At 37.4% G+C, this 20,769-nt stretch overlaps 1 protein-coding gene across 1 annotated transcript in view; it reads right to left on the bottom strand.

Moving 5' to 3' along the window:
• TNS3 (tensin 3) overlaps positions 1-20,769 on the bottom strand; it is a 134,817-nt gene that overhangs the window by 66,409 nt on the left and 47,639 nt on the right. The window contains exons 12-14 of the mRNA XM_053958255.1: positions 15,187-15,316; positions 14,171-14,236; positions 10,753-10,857 (exon numbers count right to left, since the gene is read on the bottom strand). Of these exons, the coding sequence (XP_053814230.1) occupies positions 10,753-10,857; positions 14,171-14,236; positions 15,187-15,316 (301 nt within the window). The remainder of the gene's footprint in view (positions 1-10,752; positions 10,858-14,170; positions 14,237-15,186; positions 15,317-20,769) is intronic.

The raw sequence follows: 20,769 nt of genomic DNA, 5'->3' as shown, positions 1-20,769 counted from the left end.
ATAAAATCCAAGGAGAAATACATGTGGTTTGTATTTCCAGCTCTTGAACCACAACAAAGCCACTTACCTCTTTACTAGGCATGACCAGCAATTTTCTGCAATAGTCAATCACTGCTTTATTTATATCAACTAATATTCTCTAAGCAAAACCCTGCACATAGGAAAACCAAAGTTAGGGCAAATCTCTGAGCTTAAAAAGGCCAGAAATGTCTCTACCCCTGCTGTTTGAGCTGCAGCCACCGTTTCTGCTCCTGGAGGTAAGTAGTTTTGCTAAAGAATCGTGAGACTTGTATCAGCCAAAAAAGGCAAATGAAAATGTAAACACAAGGGAGGAGCCGGAGGAGGCAATCATGTTAAATGGAATCTGAACTATTGCAGCAAAGGAGGAGTGGAAACAAGTTGGCTGAAAAGGTAATTCAGACTACAAGGTATTCCCTTACAGTGGTTCTTTTCACATTCTGTTTCAATATCCAAAGAAAGCTGAGTGCATTTCAGGTTTTAGATCACTGACATCATTCTTCCCAAAATAAACAGCTGCTAGAAAAAGTTGTTCTCCCGCACTGACCAATCAGGCTAGACACTCAAACACATCTTCAAGAATTTGTGTATTGCCGGAATTCTCAGGCAGGAAAAGCTTTCTGGCAGTCCTGTAGCAGTAACACTTATTTTTATCTAACAGCTGCTGCTCTCAAGCTCCCAGATCCCAGAAGACTTTACCGTCTCTGGAATGAATCACCTCAAACTAGGGAAAGTGAAGCTGTTAGTTCCTCCTTTAGTAACAGCTGTATCTCACCACAGAGCAGCCCACAAACTTCTACTCTAAACATAATCCCAAATGTACACGTGCATCACCACCAGACAGCTGTGCCCCTGGACAATGTTCATTTTCTATTTCAAGGACTGTCAGCACTTTAATGGCTTCTCAGCTGAACAAAAGATAAAAGTGGTTCTTGTATCCTCAAAATACATCTACCTGCTCATTGTTTATGTAGGAGTTAAAAATTAAGTTCAAACCTAATTCAGAAACTACACACTTTTTGGTTCAAGTGTTGCTGTTCTTGCAAATCAGTAAATGGTTGCACATGAAACAAGCCAGAACTCCGATAAAAGACACAAAGCACACAACACAAGCTATGCTAGCAGTACTTTTCCAGAACCAGAGAACTGGCTTTCTCATTTGGGATGATGCAGAATTGCTTTTAAATTTGAAACATCCACCTTTGCCTCAAAGATATGAAAATAAACAAAGAAGTATATTAAAAACTCCTAATGCAAACTGATGAGTCTTACTTAACATGCAAATTTAGTTTTAATCTCAGTGCATTTTGGTTTTCTGTGAGGAAAAAATCCCAACTGTTTTCCTTGCTTCAATTACAGACCTCTTTTGCTCCTTCATAAAAGACCAGCGTAAGGGCAGAAATTACTCCCAATCAGAACAATATAATTACTTCAGGATTCACCAGAAAAAGGATTGCTACTGCTTCATGGTGGCCTAAAAAAACCTGTCTCTTGTTCTGTAAGTCTTGCTAGGAATTTGTCATTTGACACTCATAACGAATTTGGTATCTTAATTCAAGTTAATTCATACACATGCAATGATTCTATGACCTCTTACATCACGTACAAATGGCATCATGACTGACAATGCCATCTATTCACATTTCCTTTGTTTACTAGAGTAAACACTCACATATATAAGACGTATAAGGTAGTTCAGTGTATGCGTACTTTGGTGCAGACACAGAGTGGGGATTTAATTGCTCCTCCTTCTGATCAAATGATGAAAGCATCAAATCCTAATTTGTACTAAGGCATTTTGGATTGTTTCTTCCTTACACTTTTAATCTCTGATGCTGCCATGCTAATTTTACTCTCAAGCAAGTATGTTGTTAAAATACATCCAATACCTGTAACATCAAGAAGGTTATTTTTCCTTGTCTAATGAAGCTAAACAGATGGGATGCCCTATTGCCTTCAAAAGAAGGAGGAAGAGTTGTTCAGGAAGCAGGTGCAGGGAAGGAAAACACCTGTGGAAGAGGCTTGCCTCTGATGCCTTTTTTGAGCTTACCTAGAAACAGAGGGCAGACAAAGTTCAAAACATAAAAGCAGATATATTTAATAAAGGGCATTCAGGTATATTAAGGGCAGATGAAGCCTCCCCAAAGGGCTACACCCAAAATTAACAATGGTCACGAGTTTTTCAGACAGATATAAGTTTGGTCTATTTACATATCAGGGGTTAATCCTCCAATTACAGCTTCAGGTAATGAAGTCATATTCCCCCAGTTTGCTTCCCCCAAATTCACTTTTCTTTATACTTTTTGGGGCCTGAGGCTGTAGGGTGTCCTTGAGTTTCAGGCCTAGAGGAATTGTTTTGTCTGACCAAAATGTGTAGACAGTAGCTAACACTTTAGATGGAGTTTAGAGCTATGCACTAATGTAGTAGAGGATGTGAAAAATAAAAAGGCTAAAATCTTAAGGCATCACCTCTTGCAACTTTTTATTCAACCTGGTCCATTAAACAGGTTGTAGGATTGCGTGAGGAGGCTTCTCCTGTCATATCTGTACATGGGAAGAGATACTGATTTAGACATTAGTGTTTAAAAAAACAACATTAACAACCATAGATTGAAGCTGACATGACTAAGAAACAGGCACATGCTAAAAGATAAATACAAACCTACTAAAAAAAAACATATAAGCTGGGCAAATATAGACTTGGTTGAAAAAGCAGTGTTACATGGCCCCTAAGTTAAAGCTAGTCTGTCATGGTTTAACAGATTGTTTGGATTTTAGTTGGGGAGGCAGTCCATGGCCTGCAAGGGTGGTTCTCTATGGGGACCTGGCAGAATCAATCAGTGGGCTATCAGTTAATCTAGTTTTGAAGATTGACACCTGGTTAAACCACTTAAAAGAGTTGAACACTCCTCTGTGGAAAAACACATTCAGAAACAAACAAGGCCTGGGAAAAGCTCTCTTGCTTCCGGCCTTTGCAGAGGTAACTGGCCAGGCTGGCCCCTTCCTGAGAAGTCTGCCAGCCCCATCATGGTAGGGTGGCTGGGGCCCCTTCCTGGCGGGATCAGGCCCCTTCCCAGCAGAGCCCGTCACTCCATGCCACCAGGGGCCATCCCAACACTGGGAACAACCAGACAGCCAGGACCAGCACCGGGAGTGGCCCCAAGGCAGGCGCTGGGAGTGGCCCCAAGACCAGGAGCGGCCATGTGGTCAGGAGTGCACAGCCAAAATTGGCACAACCAGGGTAGTGCCATGTGGCCGCAGCTATCTTGACATGGCTTGCAGTTGACTTTGTTTGCTTAACTGCTTTTAGCCAGCTATGCTGTGGACAGAAGGACAAAAGCAGTGGCAATTTTTTCTTTTTCCAGCACCTCGCTTGAAGGAAAGTCGTGGAGTGGCACCATCAGCCAGCATGACTTAAGCAGTGCCAGCAGAGACCCTGTGATCAGCAGCAAGAAACACAGCACTTCCTTGATTGCAGAGCCTGGACAAGAGTAACCTTTCAATGCTACAGAACTCTATAAAAACTGCTTCCATTTATAAAGCTTGAGAACAAACCAACCTACAAACACCAATTCTCTCCCAAATCAGGAAAAGGCAAGGGTAAAGACATGTAAAGAAAACAACATGGGTCACAGAGGTCAGTGAAGACAGGGTCAAATTCTAGATGGGAGGAGATTGAGGAGATGCCTTAGTTTTGGGCTGAAATTCTCTGGTAAGGCTATGGTGATTATATGATTGATATATTAGACTTTGTTTTTTCCCTGTAATTCATGGAATGCATTGGAGGGCTGTAGCATTCTAACTACAGCCGTGAGCAGAAGCACCAGTGTTGAAATAAGCAGATGTTGCAGTAGCTGTAATCCAAAGAGAAGCTTAAACAGAGAGAGATGAGAGAGATGAGAAACTTTGCCCCAGGGATGGGAGAAGAAAACCTCTGTTCCCAGAGATAAGAGAACTTGTGTTTCTATACTAAAACAGCTCATCCTTAAAATAGTACCCCAATAAGATGAAATGAGAAAAAACTTCCAAAACATGGGAGGGACTTTGCGATTGCAGATTTCCAGATGCCTGCTGATGCGCTGTGACATTAACACCACGAGAGAACTGTTTCTTGTGGAGAAGTCTCCATAGCATGATAAGAGAGACTCCTCTTCCTAAGAGAACTGAAAAAACACTATTTTAGAAATGGTAAACTGACTGCAAGTCCCAGGTTTTGTCTTTACATAGTCAGTGTGAAAGAGGGTGTGGGAGGAGAAGAAGTGTTCTAAACAGAAGATTTATTCGTATTTTTTTTTCTTATTTTTTTCCTTTTACTTCTGTTAATACAGTTTTCTTTATATCCTTTAAAGTTTCAAGCTTGTTTTGCCTTCCTCCTAATCCTCATTGCACAGCAGAAAATGAGTAAATAATTCTAGTGGGTGCACTGGTGATTTGGCCAGCACTAGACCCACTACATTGGTGCATTGGCCACAAAACTCAGATAGGTAGATCAAAACCACTACACTTAATTGTTGTTTCTGCCCGGTTTTTGAACCGAAACTGCCACATATTCACAGTCATGTGTTACCTTCCTCCTAGTTTCTACTATATGAATCTGCTGCACTGAAGAGAGTGGTCTTTTGCACAGTCCTACGAAAGTAGAACTGCAGAGAACATTTAAATGTCGCATAAACTACATTAACATCTATTAAACCACTCAAATTTCACCCCATGGTCTTTGGGTTTAGAAGTGTAATGAAAGCTTTTGACAGAGGGCTAGTGAATAAATCCATGGGATAACAATACTGCCTATTACTGAGACAGGACAGAAATAAATTGGAGGACATTAAAATGCATTTTTTCTTTTGAAAGAAAAAAGTTGGCTCTGCAGTAGCTTGGAAGTATTTGACAAGTGCAACCCGTGCTTCAGATAAACCTGTGCACTGTTAAAAACATTGATACCAAGGGAGGCAAGTGTTCCCAGAAATGGAAGTACAGGTAGTGAGGGGCAGGAGGCTCACAGAAAAAAATCCAGGGGCCTAGGGAGCCCTGGTTCTCATCTCTTCTTGTCTTCAAAGATAAGACTTTCAATATTTAGGTAAGGTATCACTATTCCTCTTTGGCCCTTAGCATTTTGGGGAAGAGTCTCTTTTTATCTGAGCTAAGTTTAAACTCAGCAGAACTGGCAAATGGTACCTAAGAAAATCACTGCCTCAGGTCACTAAGTAAATTACACATAATTTCTTATTGCAGACACTCTCTTATCAACATGGTTATATGTTTGGGTAAAAGGAAAAAACTAATTTTCAACAGAACTGGACAGGCGAAGTTCTGGAGCTCAGATTAGCACTTAAGTGAACACTCTAGACTTTCAATGAAGTGTTCAGTATATCTTATGATACATTCCTAAAAGAGACAAGAAAGTAACTTTGAATGAGTAAATCTTTTGAAAGTCTGGCCCCTGGCTGCACTTAACTGTTGGCTCCTATCTGACCTATGTAAAATATATAATAATTTTCTTTTTGGTAACCAAAAAAAACCCAACAAAATCAAACACAACCAAAATTCCAAATCCCCAAAGCATAAATCCAAAGAAAATACCCTCCAAACCAATCTTAGTTTATCAAGCACAAACTTGAATACATCTGTGTGAAATTATATTTACTCCCTAACACACTGAGGTAACAAAAAATTCAAGCCACAGTACTGTTAAAATTAGTGCTGTATTAATGAAGAACGCAAAAGAGAATTGCCTTTTGCTGCACATAAGAAATGAAACCTTGTAATCCTATGTTTGCGTTCTATGTTTCTAACATACTAAAGAAACCATCCTGTATTAATTTTCCTCTAACTCTTTGTCAGCTTCATTATTACATGGATGAACTAATTTAAATTAGATCTGTTAAAGAAAAGAACATACAAAACTTAAAGACATAGAAGAATTAAGTTTTCTCCAAGAAAAATCAATTGAAAGCAGACACTCCACAATGTTTCAGACACTGTTTCAAGCTGGCAGCATTTTATAGTGTAAATTTGTCTATCTTCTATAGGCTTCTCTATTTTTACTGTCAAATAGAGGAGAATTGTTAGAGGACACATTTTTATCCCTACCTTCTACCAAATTTCTCTTTGTCTCAAAAAATACTGCATCCAACTGGTGACAAAAACCTGAAATTAACATTTATTCACTAGGAATTTGTTCTTCAACTTCACTCACCAGAACTGGCATCAAAGCTGCTGTTTTCTTTGGTAGTCATCTGCATTCCTGTTACAGTACCAAAACCAAGCAGTTTTGCCTTAACTTTTGAGTTTTGCAATATTAAAGGGGCCCTCTGGGAAAAACAAGTGTTTAACAACATACGAGGGCACCTCCCTACTGAATATTTACTTTGGGTTGAAGAGGAGAAAAAAATCTCAGTAAAAGTCAAACATCCTGTCTCATCACATAACATGGATGCATACCAGAATGTTGGTTATTTATTGCCTCCATGGAAACATTTACTGCGTACATGGAGACACTTCTCAAATATTTTCCTTTATGAGAATAAAAAAGCAGGAACAAACCAGTTTATAAATATTTGGCAAATTTAGACTGATTGTTGTTGATTACAGATACAAAAGACTAAAACATTTGGAAACACTCCTGAAATATAGGAATTTGAATTCACTCAGCTCTACCCTATTTGGATTAAAAACATCATTTTTATGCCAAAGCTGTTTCTGTTCTAATTGTCAAGCACCACTGAGCAAGCAAAGGTACTTTGCTGGGAAAAAAACAGCAAGGCTTTGTTGAGAAAGAAATTTAAATATCTGCTTTGTGAAGACTAAATCAAAGTCCTTCATTTGTCATTTTAAGCAATTCTAACATGCACATGTGCTTCTCTTTCCACAGACTGTAGAGCTGGAAGACAAAAGAGTGCAGAGGGATTTAGCAGTTGTTAAAATAAGTGAAATGTCTTAAAATGGAACACTGAACAAGAACTATGTGCATTTCTATTGCCAATCCACTGAATTCAGTTGAACCAAAACAAATACTATTTTGGCCAACAATGAACATTGGGATTACCACTTTTCTTTATTAAAAAAAATTAAAATCCTGTATCTCAGGGAACTGAATGCCATACACACAAATGGCATTTTCTCTCTAGAATAATTTTAGCATGCTATCAGGATACTTAGAATAGACTTGAGATAAAGCAGTCAGACAGTGCAAAAGGAAGAGTAGCATTCATCTGTTCTTCCAATAATTCACCTTTTCTATTAAAATGAGTTTATGTTCTTTAGAAATATATATTATTTTAATATATTTTTATTTTAATCTCTTTTTAAAATCTGATTTCATTTTCAGAACACTTCAGAGCCCAGGCTTTTACCAAGATCCACTGGCAGGTTTCATATAAACTGATGGTTCCTATTCAAAAAAGACCTGCATTTTCAGGAGGAGGGAAGTGTTTAAGAACAGTATCTCTTATGCACTATGCCAAGTAATAATCCTGGAAATTATCACTGAGAATTAAAAATAAACTCCTCAACAAAAGACAAATCAAACCTTTACCATTTTCCTCAATCCCTCTCGTCTGGGGAGAGGGGCGGGGGGAGCTTTTTTCAATATTATTTGTCAATTTAATATTTGAGAGAGATTTCGGAAGATACTACATGTGTGGCCACAGGTATCTTGCTATTTTGCAGCAAATGAACAACCTTTTGTAAATCCATACACATTCATTGTATGGTAAGTGACACTTTAAAGAAAAAAATAAGAGTGCTCAGAAAGATCAAAAGTCATTTATGGTCCTTTCTATCACAAAAGTCCTTCCTGACTTCAAAACCACAAGAAAAAGCAATGGCAACTATGTCAAACTTCTACATGGCAGTGGGAAGATCTGATTCTTCTAGTTCCAAAAGCTACACTTAATTGCATACTTTTAAATGAGTGTGTAACAGAAGTCTCTGTGCTAATGTACTGCTCAAGGAGGAGGAAATCTGATATAAAGTAAAAATTAGGAACTTAATATAATTTTTCATCTATTATGGAGGACCACTTCCCAAGGGATCTGAAAAGAAACAGTATTTATAAGAAGAAATGCAAATAATTTATTGCTTTCCAATTGTCAAAATTCCTTAAGAATATTAAGAATGAAGGATAAGGAACTAAATTCAGATAACAAACTGAATACAACCTGGCTACATTCAAAACCTATGTACAAAATCTTATTAACAAATAATTCAAGATAATTTAAAAGGCAATTCCTTATGTCCAAAATACTGTATCCTGCCAGTAAATGAAGGGCCTTTGGGTATATTTTTCTTTTATCATATCTTCCCATCTTTTGTTCTTTTGGTAATAAAGTCAAATACTTGTCCCATTTCAAAAGAGATACTACTCTCTTATTCACTTCCAATTTCTATTTTAACACAGCAACTTGGAAATACACATTCCATGCACATATACCTACAACCTACAAAACAATTTGTGTTCACAAGGCTCTGCTGTAGCCTTCCTGACCACCTTAGTAAGGAATTTCATGGGCCCACATTTTTTGAAATTAACAAAGAGGTGTATAACTGTAAGATAAGAATGATCTGTCACACTTATATCTCATGCTATTCCTACTGAAATCCCTGTGAGAAAACAGGTACAAGTAAAACCATGAAGACCAGCTCCTACATAAGGATAGGGATTTAACTTAATGTAAAGTAGAACTGAAAAAGGCACTCTATATAGACTTCCCTGAACCTTGAATATTTCACTACTGTTATGCACTTTCAAATGTACCATGTATTGCACCTTTATATCTTCTGAAGTATACAGAAGAGATTCTCTCTCAGACTTCAGGATTACAGCTAAAGGCCTCATATTCTAAGGTTTTTTACTTTGATCAGATTCTGATGTGAAATCAGCATCTTCTCTTAGTGGTCTCTCACCTTAGTGAAAACTAGGATGCAAATACATGTTTTTAACACACAACCATGATACTAAACATCTGCACAAACCCTAAAAAGAAGCTTGTCTTGGTGTTTATAAATCTTACACAGAAGATGACCTAACTGCACTATATTTACCTTAAACAGCAGACTAAGCTCAAACTTGTGTTAAGTAAAGACCCCATCCTTAAGAGAAAATATAGCCGTCGCCTGTGTATGTGCTCCTCCTCCTTGCCCAGCCTATGCAGACACATTACTCTGCCTGCAATTCCCTTATTGAATATCATAAGATAACAGTCTGCCTCATAAATATTTACTTGAGAATGGAATAACTATATACATCTAATCATGTGGTATATTTTCTAGCTTAAACTCAAGTGGGTTTTTTTGCAGATGTACAATGAAAGTCTCAATATCTATGCTATCACATCATATTTCTGTTATAACTCAGGTAATTTAAAAAGTATCCTGCACACAAATTAGATATAAAATTCTATTAAATAGCACATACGACTTCTGAACAGCAGGCAAACAAGCTAGTTGTACTTGTAAATAGTCTCTGACCAACTCTTATTGAGGACATCAGACCCACTAATGAGCAGCATACAGTTCTGTATCTTCCAACAGTGCTGCCTGCATGTTTATCTCTGCTTTCAACTTCCTGTACTGTTGTAGTTACCTACAATGCAATGCATGAGGATGGAAGGTCAAATCTACCTAGTCAATCAATCTCAGCAATTAAAAAATATTTGACATCAATGCATTGCTTGTTGAGGGCTAGGTATATGCAAAGGAAGGGGGAAAGGATGGCAGAGAGAGGAAGGGAAAAGAATCATAAATTATATTGAAACATCATGGGTAGGAATTAAGACATCACCACCAGTCAAGATTCAGTCTCTCTGACATTACTCCTAAAATACACTGCACAGTCTCATCCAACTGATGACTCTATATGGAATGGTCTACCTGCCACATGCAATGACTGTTCTCTTTCCACCCTCTCTATTCCCCCAGTTTTCTGCATATGGGAGTCTGCTGTGCATTAGGAAATACTCTTATTACAAGAGTGAGGCAGTAGAAGAAGGTCAAGCTCCCAGTAAGCTTCTGCCCTCATTGATGTGGTCATTAGATGGTCAATGCTAAATCCAGACTATAAGAATCAATTGAAACTGAACCTAGAGAGCAGCTACCTAAGTATCCTAGCTTCATGTGTCTCTCATTTGATAACTACATGAAAAGCAAAGCATTCACTCTAGCAAAACATCAGGAGAGCATTCACACTGGAGTCAGAATCTGAAGGCAGCTACTGGAGGTTTTCGTCTTTTGTATGTGCCATCTGATTACAGAAAAAAAAATCTAAAAAACCTGAAAACAAGTACATTTACAAAGGAAGATATGAAAATAGGCATATCCTTTACTGTTTGTTTATTAACAGCCTAGTGCATGTTCTGAAATACTCCAGATAACATAGTAATCAAAAGCTACAAACTCACCATATAATTTTGTTCTTAAAATTCTATATTAGAATTCCAACTAGAAGCTTTTGAACAAAGAGAAGATGTCTCTAGGCAAATTTACAAGTAATAAAGTAACTTCTATCAATCAGTTGTCTCAGTTCATTCTGTGTATTGACAGGGATCTCACTTAAGTACTACAGCTTTCTTTCCTAAATTAGAACCACTAATGCCAAATAGGGAAGGGTAGACAGCTACTTCACACATCAATAAAATAGCATTCGCTTCAAGTAAATGAGGTCTCCTTTCTTCTTTCAGACACTCTGGAACTGTTGCAAAAGATTTTGCCCTGGTCTAATGTGACAAAATTACTCACCTTCCCCATCAGGGTTCATATTTTCATAGGAATCCCAGCGTATTAGTGGGTCTGATGTATTGTAATCAACTATTACTCCATGATCATTCTGAAGGTGTTCACATCCTAAAATGAGACATGTTTGAAACCAAAAATTATCCGTCACATATGTAACTATATACACACACAGATGTATGTATGTAGCCGTCTGATAGATGTTTGCTCCCTGAATGGCAATACCCTATTCTGAAATGCAAGAAGCACCAGAAGGGGAAGAAAGGTTAAATAAAACAGTTTAAAAAAAAAGAAAAAAAAGCTTAATTTATAATTCAGAAAATTTTATCTTGAGCTTTTTGATTATGATGTAGGCTGAAAACTTGGATCAGTCCCTAAACACAACTAACAATGATGATCCACCCAGCCCTAGAGGGTCAGACATGATAAAGAGCTTCTGAGAATGAAACCATGGGTATCTATAAAGGAGATGGTTCTAAAGGAATGATAAAATTAGGCTTTGTTACAAATTTCATTCTGATTCATATAGATTATCATTCTGATACCAGAGCAATTTATGAACTAAGGATGAACAGGAAGAGCTGAAAACTGTGATTTCATGTCCCTTCCAGTTCCCCCAAGATGGCAGCACTGCAGAATCTGAGACTAGACAGCTGGCTTTCAAAGTGTTTTGCTGCATTTAAGTATGTTCTGCCGAACATACCTGGAATGTTCAGCAGTAACCCATGCTTTTGTGCCCTTAACAAGCCATTAAATAATGTTCAGGTTTTAAATGGATACAATGAGGAATTTAGGCATAGTCCAGTGATTCAAAAGCAAAGCACAGGCATCAAGAATTCATGACCTTGAACTTGGCATTGATACTGTTAAATATCAAACAGACTGTCTTTTCTATTATGTCTAGATTAGGGAACAAAGAAATCCTCAGTTATCAAACCTTTGGCTGTGTCTACAAAGTAAGTCCTACTGTAAATTTTTCTAAAGCAACAGTATTATGCACACACTGTGACATTTAAAAAAATAGTTACAATTAGGACAAGAATGTCCTGTACTTTTATGTGCAGCCTGGAAAAAAACATCTATAGACTTTCTGTGAAGACATTTGTCACAAAGCAGATTTATAAACTTTATTATTAAATATTCAGGGATCTTACATTCTTGGCAATTGCATTCTTTCTTAAAAATATCACAGTCAGTTATGTTCTAGAACACCGTGTCCAGCTTCAAGCTACAGAATACAAGAATTATATTAATAAATTGAAGCAAATTCAGGGGAGCATGACCAGGGTGCTCAGGACTGAAAGACTTTCCCTGTGAGGAAAGGCTGAGGGTCAGGGCTTCTTCAATCTGGAGATGAGATGTTCTTGACAAGGAGCTGACAGCAGCCTCCCGAAGGCCACAGAGGAGACACAGTTTGGAGAAAGGCAGAAGGAAAATAAACAGGCAAAATTTGAATCTAGAAAAATTTAGAGTCAACATGAGAAAAAAATAATTCCATATGAGGACAGTCAGATGTTTAAATAGTCCACCCACTGAGGCTGTGATGTCTCAGTCCTGGAAGTTTTTCATTATTTGACTGGACAAAGCTGTCACAGACCTCAAAGACAGGGAAACTGGTCTGATCTCACAAATGACCCTTGTTTCAGCAGGAGGATGGACTAGAGATACTAGATTCTGTAGTATTTTCAGATATGGAAAACTCATTTTGTAGAAATTGTAAGTAAGTATTTCAAGGTGTCATGAAAACCAGGAAATAAACTCTCCAACCAATTCATAGGTTAGAAAGCCAGCATTTCTAGCGGCACTGGCTGCATTGGGATTTCTCCTGAAAGCAGGTACTCCCAGTAACTTAACAGACCAAGTTATATTCCTGAAACAAATACATACTCATCACATTTCCTGAATACATGCATATATGCTAATTACTTCTGTGGACTTATTTGGATATGGTTCCAGATTTTCTGATTAATCTTTTCTCTTTGAGAGTATTTCAAACATGTGATGATGTCACAACGTACTTCTCTTATCATTCTTTGTTCTGATAGATGATCCTTGTTCTCCAAACTAAGGTCTCTACTAGTACATATTAATCGCTAATATAAGTAAATAAGGAAGCATTAGCTGGCACAAAACTTGTTAGTCACAGAATGTAGAGAATTAACACAAGGTCACATTTATCTCTGGTATTTGTATTAAGCACTGTATGGTGCAAAACTAAGCATTAACCAGAATCATATACTATTGTGCTAAAGTTAAAGAATTTTTCAACGTCTTCCCAGACCGCTGCATAGATGACTTCTTAAAAAAAATATAACTTGTTGAGTAACAAAGTTGAGCTGCTCTTCCTAGCCAGTTAATTCCTCAGACAGCAACTGAATACAAATACCCAGTTACTTAGAACCTTATTTTTCAACAGCTTGAAGCCTACTAAAAAATCCACACCTTTCATTTGTCATCTAAGGAAGGGAAACTTGAAAAATTTGGTCCTTTTTTAGACATGCGAACTGGCCTGTCTTCAACCACTTACTATCCAGAAACATTTAGAACAAGCTAGACAAATTAATTTATAAAACTGGTTTTCTCTTTCTTTTATAGCTTTCAAACAGGCTAAGTGAGATTTTTGTGCTCAGTTGGACAGAATCCAACTTCTTAGTGGCTATGGCCATAATTTTCTAGATTATCAAACTCATGTGGAAAAAAAAGAAAAAAAGAGGAAAACATGCAATTCACAGGACAGCAAGGACACTGAATGGGAATATGTATGAGACAGACAGTTAAGGGTGTTTGGTTTTCAATCAGTCTTAGGCAGAATCCATACGTTTTGGGACACCATAAAATGATTAAGAACACATTCATTAACAGAATTAAGCTGCAATGATCTGCATAATCTTAAATTCTTACTGCAAGTAAGAATTATCACATAATCTTAAATAAATTAAAACAGAATTTTGAAGTCATGAAGAATATCCTACAAGCCAACTTCAAAGCAGAAGCATGTCCAAGAAAACTACAGCTGTATCTCTTTATGCTAAACTGAAGACAGTCCAAACTTCAATACTGCAAACATAATCAGTTATGAAAACATCCAAAAGAGGTTATGGGATAGGACACTGCTGTCACTTATGCCGATCCAAGCCACCTACTATCTATGTTCTACAGAAATACACAAATGTTTTCTACTAGTTGTAGCAAGTGTTCTGGTATAGCTTTAAAAATTCTGGTGACTTCTATGCTGATATAAATGCAGAGTCTTTATTAACTTTTCCAAATTTAAACCAGTAATTAATATATTTTAATGAAAAAGTAAAATTTCAGATTTTTTACAAGAGAAGTGGAAAAAAAGAGGGAAAAAGATTTTTTTTTAATGTGTATTTCAATATGATTTATTTTCAAATTAAGCATATTTTTGGTTCTCGATGCTCACCTTGAATTTTCTCTGGAGTTCCTGAAAACACTAATTCCACCTTACTGTAGTCAGGGAAACGGTCATCTGAGAACAAAGGACAGGAATTCAGCAAGATGTTTTCCAGGAGAGCAGTTTCAGAGCACTCAGAAATCAGGATTCTCTATGGCTATCTATATATGTACCCTCATCACTCTTCCCTTCCCAATTGCAGCTTACTGATCTGCTTTTAAAAGCCACATTCTTTGTGCCACACATTCTCCAGAAAAGTCCACATAAATGCCAGTTGAAGTCTTGCTTGCTTTCTAGAACAGTCAAAAGCAGAAGAGATGTACAGTTCCTAACCCTCTCTCTAGACAGTAGACAGATGTGGCTTATAAAGAAAACACACCCAGAAAAATTAAAATTGTTCCCCCTCTTGCCTAAAGCACAATACTTGACCACAAAACTTTTGGAATCCTTATGTTGCATGCTGCAGGAAAATATGCTTGATTTTAGTTTGCTAGTAACATAGGCTGAGGAAGTTCCAATCCTGCATATAAACACAATAAAACTGACAATATGATTTGGAAAATATGAGGACTAGTGTGACACATTTTCAAGTGTGTCTGAAAACTTTGTGTCCATTCTTTGATATTCTAAAGCATATTAAAAGACTCAGACTATGCCACAAACACATTATCAGACTTTATCACTGTTTCACTAGCCAGAAAAGGGAATTATTTAGCTCATCTTATTTCCTTCAATGATGACAAAGAGAGTCACCATTTAAATGAGGGAGAAGGTGATAAGGACTGTGTAAGAGTATCTGAATTATTCTGACAAGTTAACTCGCTTGAAGAGCTTTTCCTGTCATTAGGGTTTTACTGGTATTAAACACTATAATTTAACAAACTCAAAGCAGTCTCCTTTTCCCCAAAAATAAGTAAGGGAAAAAAAATAATCCTTTTGAAAACAAGTTCTGAAGAAGACCATCACATACATATGCTTGCATGCCCACACACATACACATCCATCCAACCACAGAAGACAAGTACCTTTGTTGGCATTATCCAAATCTTCTTTGCCAAACACCAAACCATGTCCTTGAATAGCTCCAGTGTGAAACTGAAGGCGAAAAATCACATCACGAGTAGCTGACCTGTATTTTTTGTGATAACATTTCATCTAGAAAGACAGAGCAATGCTTTATGTCAGATAGTATTTTCTTACAATTCTGAACAAATGTATATACTAGTTGCTAATTAAAGCAGCCATAACACAATTTATTGTAGACACATCTGATGTTGGAAGAAGCAAGGTATGTGTTATTCAATCCTTTAAGATTACACAGGCCCAAGGCAGGATACTTCTAGATATGTAAAAAATAATAATCACTATTTTCACCATTATCAGTCACCTATCAGTAGGTTATGAGCCAGAGTCATAATATCTGGCAGTACAATATTGAAATGCTGACCTGTATACAGATTTCTTCCCTACAAAATTAATTAGTTTCAGCACACCCTTTTCAAAATAACTGAAGAATATGAGGAGTTTTTCAAAGCAAGCCCACAAGCTGATTATATCTATTTTAGGACTTGTAAAAAACCTGCTCTAATGATAGGATCTTATTTTAAGTTGATAAGGAAGTTGATAGTAGTTTTCACTCCTTGGCTAGAACACAGAACTCTACAAAAACATCTAGTATGAATTTCAGTAGCTAAAAGTGAATTCTATACCCATTCTCTAACACCAGCTTCCCTTAGACAAAATCTATGGATATTTTACTTACTAATTCTCTGAGTCTACTGTCATACAAAGGCACTCAGCATTCTTACAGGAATATGTAAAAATTTTGGCAACCTCAGTCACAGGATTGAAAATTTTGTTATACTATCCTGATTATATCAGGATTTTATGGTAAAGCAGATATTACTGAAATGTATTAAAAAGAAAACAAGTATCACTTTTATTAAAGTCAGAATAAGAAAAGCATCAGATAGAAAATGCCAAACAATTGAAGAGCATAGTTATTCAAATGAAATAATGCAAGAAAGATGTAAGAGTTTACAAAGGATGCTTCTGAAAGTTGGGGTTAAAACACAGTTATGAAATTCTTCTCACTACAAAATTTGAAAAATTCTATCAAGCCTTCATTATAATAACCTCATGATATCCTACATTCCAGAAGTCACTCAGCACTCACCATATACCTGGCACACAGGACAACTTCTGAAATATTTCAGTCCATATACCAGAAATGTTTTCTTGTCAAGTATTCAGTATGCAAATCACATATTCCTAAACCATTATAAGGGCTGGGAGCTTCTCTATGCATGTAATCTCTATTTCATCTGAAAGTGAGGAGGTTGTTTGTTTGTTCATTTGTTTTAAGAGAATGCCCTACAGTATATTGGCAATACCAGGTAAAATAGTATTTGCTTCTTTTTTTGGACAGTTCTTTATATGCACTAATTGTATACACACCCCTGTTAAAGGGATCTACTTCCTTTTAGTCCAACACAACTAAAGTAGTGAAGCATGACTTCACTACTTTAAATACCAAAAGGTAAGGTATGAGTAACAGTTTGACTGCTTGAATCAATAAACAAATGCTCAATCTCCAGCATGCCAAGCAATTCAGTAAAGACAAAACACCATCATAAAGGATGAAAAAGGCAAGTTTGCCCAGAAGTGAAAAATGGACAGAAACAGAATTATGAGAGCCCTGATGAGAGATATTAGAACTAACTTGTTGGACAATTTTTTTTTTTTAATCTAGAGATGGGGCAAACTGATAGGCATTTTAAAAACTTTTATTTTCAGTCTCCTGAGAAGGCTGAGACAATACAGATGTTATAATTCACACCATCACAATCAGAAGTCTACGTTTTCTTAATTACAATACACTATAAGTGTTTCTTGGCCTATCAGCTTTTTGCCACACTACGATGTGTAGATGCTTTAAAGCTAATAATCTAAAACTACCCCTCATGGGTCTCTACAAATCTATTTCCCACATTAGCCTGCTCCAAAATGTGGAATTGGTATGAAAGTAACTGTGATAATTCCATGTAATTGTATTATGTGAGCAAAAACACTTGAAAAGAGCATATTTAAGTTTATATACATTGAACCATTTTGGCTTTGCACAGTTGTTGGATTTACTGAAAATGTACTGTCTTTTACATAATCGCATTTATAAAAATACTGAATGAGAGGAGTTCTTCCTTCTTTCTACTTTCTAATTCAAAGTACCAGCCTTGGATTTAACCTAGATTAGCTTAAAATTAAATAATTTAAAGTTTTAATTCACTTAAGTTAAAATTAACTCAATTTTTGCTCTAAAGAACTTACCTACAGAGAATTGCAATTTTTAATGAAAATCTGTTCTCTTACAATCAGTAATATTTTACCTCTATATCCATAGACTAAAAATATCTTTTAGTGCTCAGTATGCATAATAAACTTTCAATGAAGTCTAAGTGTAACTTTGAATTCTGAGTTCACTAGCTTTTGATGCCATAATCAAGAATTAATGCAAGCCACTGCAATGTGCTGGAAAATTCCTATATGCATTTGCAGATGTCAGTGCAGCTTTTCAACAGCTGCATCTGTTCTGTATCACCACATGCTATTCACATGATGTTAACAAATTCCCTAAATCTAAGGCAAGAAAGGCTATTTACCTTTTTAAAAGCAAACAAACAAACAAGCATGCATTTCAAGTAGTTAAACCTTTTGGAATTGGAAGTGAAGCATATTACAGATCATTATTGTTGTCTTATACCACTGAAAATTTTGTTTAGACATAATAAAAAAAATTCAAAACTGAAGTCTTTGTTTAGGAAATACTGAAGTGCTGAAAAAGACACTGGTTTGCTCAGAATTATCTCAAATAATAGCATGAGATTAAGGAAGATTATCTCTTTTAAAATGATGCATTCCTGAAAAGCTATGTGCTCTTTTTTCATTCTAAAATCTCACTTGAGAGATATCGAGTTTGTCTTAGACTGATTTCTGTTGTGATGTATTCAATTCCTTAGGCACAAACAGTCCTTCAGAAAGTAACAAAATGTCCTTAATTTGAAACTGTTTCAAACTTTCAGAGTATGCCAATTTATATTAGTATGTTTTACAATTGTTTCTCCCTTTTTCAGTGAAAGAACAAAAAAACATATACAGAACTGAAGGGGGAGGGAAAATAAAAAAAAAAAATCTGATACCAAGAACACTGTTGTGGTTTAGGAATATTATTCCTCAATTCAGTGTTCCCACTGAAACACTTCAAACCACATGCCACTCAACCACACCCTCTCCCCTTCTCCCCAGCAGCATGCTGAAGAGAATCGGAGGCGCAAAAGATAATGATGACGGACTGAGATAAAATCAATTTACAGTGAAATAAGACAATGAACAGTAACAGCAACAATACAGAGTGTACAAGATAATAACAGAGTGTACAAGAAAAAAAAAAAAACAACAAATGAATGAGTCATATACAATTGCTCAAATCTCCCCCCCACAGAATCCCCAACAGTGCCCAACTGCTCCTTCCACCATGCAACACGAACCAGAAGGAAGCCCTTCCCCATCCCCAAGAAATTAACGAGGTGGTATAAAATAACCTCTGTGTCCTAGTCATGCCCCTTCTGGCTATTGCAAAAATTAGACCTATCCTGACCAGGACCAGGATATTATCCACCCCTTATTCTATGCCATCTACATCATGCCCAAAACCCACACCTTCCATCTATACACACACACACACACACACACACATACATACATACATATATATATATATACATATATATACATATATATATATACAAGAAGAGGTATAGTTTCTATAGCCATTGGCCTAATCCCTCCAACTTGTCTGCTGAGTTCATTCAGTTTATGACTGTCACTTCCATCTGTCCTAGATGTCTTCTAAGGCGGAAGGGCTGTTGTGCTGTTGGGTGGTTGCAAGCTGCAACAGGAGCTCATGACTGGTGTATCTGGAGCAGTCCATTCTCACTGTTCATGGCAGTTATGACATACACTGGCAGTGTCATTGAGCAGCCAACATTATACAATTTAGTATTACTGTTCTCACCCAAAAATGAAGCCCCTTTGAAGTACACACCGCATTTCCCCTGTACCTCTGCATTACACACCAAGTGCACCCAGGTCCCTTTATAAAAACAATACCATGGATGGGTCTGCCTTTGCTTGAAGCAGAACTAATTCAAACTGTCTTGCCTAACATACTCCTCATGCACTACAGGGCCTTTATTCCCTTCAGCAGTATGTGGAGGTTTTGATTGGGCAGGGCCAGCTCAATTGGTAGAGTTCTAGTGTTAACTAACCAGGTGGCCTCTGCTACATCCCAATTTTTGAAGGTCCCACCATCCATTGTTTTCAATATGGTTTTAACAGTCCATTGTAATGTTCAGTTTTCCCAGAGGCTGGTGCATGATAAAGAGTATGATACACCCACTCCATACCACGCTGTCTGGTCCAGGTGTCTATGAGGCAATTTTTGAAATCAGTCCCCTTGTCCAACTCACTTCTTTCTGGGGTGGCATGTCTCCACAGGACTTGCTTTTCAAAGCCGAAGATGGTGCTCCCGGCAGTGGCATGAGGCACAGAGCACATCTCCAGTGGTTGCTTCCACCATTGTAAGAAGGTAACGCTCCCCTCAGTGGGTTTGCCTGAGTGTGATGCAATCAACCTGACAGACCTCCTCATATTTGTATTTTGACCATTGTCCCCCATACCACAGGGGCTTTACCTACTTGGCCTGCTTGATTGCAGCACATTTCACAGTTATGGATAACCTGGGAGATAGAGCCCATGGTTAAATCCACCCCTCAATCACGAGCCCAGCTGTATGTTGCATCTCTTCCCTCATAATCTGAGGTATCATGGGCCCACCAAGCCAGAAATAATTCACCCTTATGTTGCCAGTCTAGATCCACCTGAGACATTTTAATTTTGGCAGCTTGATCCACCTGTTTTGCAACCAACTTCTCTATCCAGGTAGCAATGTCTTGATATAATTCAACAGCCCAGATAGGTTTACCTCTGTGCTACCAATCTTTTTCCACCAGTACAGACACCCCCACAGAGCACTTGACACCATGCGAGTCAGTGTACAGGTAGAGTGCTGGCCATTTCTCTCATTCAGCAATACCTAAAGCCAACTGGATAACCTTCAGCTCTGTGACCTGACTTGATCCACTTTGTCCCTCAATAGCTTCTGCTACTTGTCACATAGGACTCCATACAGCAACTTTCTGTTTTCAGTGTATCCCTACAATACAGCAGGAACCATTCGTAAAGAGAGCATATTGTTTTTCATTTTCTGGTGCTGATTATATAGTGAGGCCTCCTCAGCACGTCACCTTCTCCTCCTGCTTCTCTGATGTTAGTACAAAATTTTTGCCTTCAGGCCAGTTTGTGTTGACTTCCAAGATCCTTTGGCAGTTGGGGTTTCCTATTCAAGCTAGCCAAGTGATCAGCATGACTCACTCCATGAAGTGTCAGTGGCATGTGTGAAATATCCTTTGAACATCCAATCCAGCACTGGCAGCTGAGGTGCCAGGAGGAGCTGTGCTTTGATGTCAATCACTTCTGAAGCAGCTCAAACC

This window comes from Vidua chalybeata, chromosome 1, assembly GCF_026979565.1.
Source record: "Vidua chalybeata isolate OUT-0048 chromosome 1, bVidCha1 merged haplotype, whole genome shotgun sequence".
NCBI lineage: Eukaryota > Metazoa > Chordata > Aves > Passeriformes > Viduidae > Vidua > Vidua chalybeata.
This window is presented reverse-complemented; position numbering and strand designations above follow the sequence as displayed.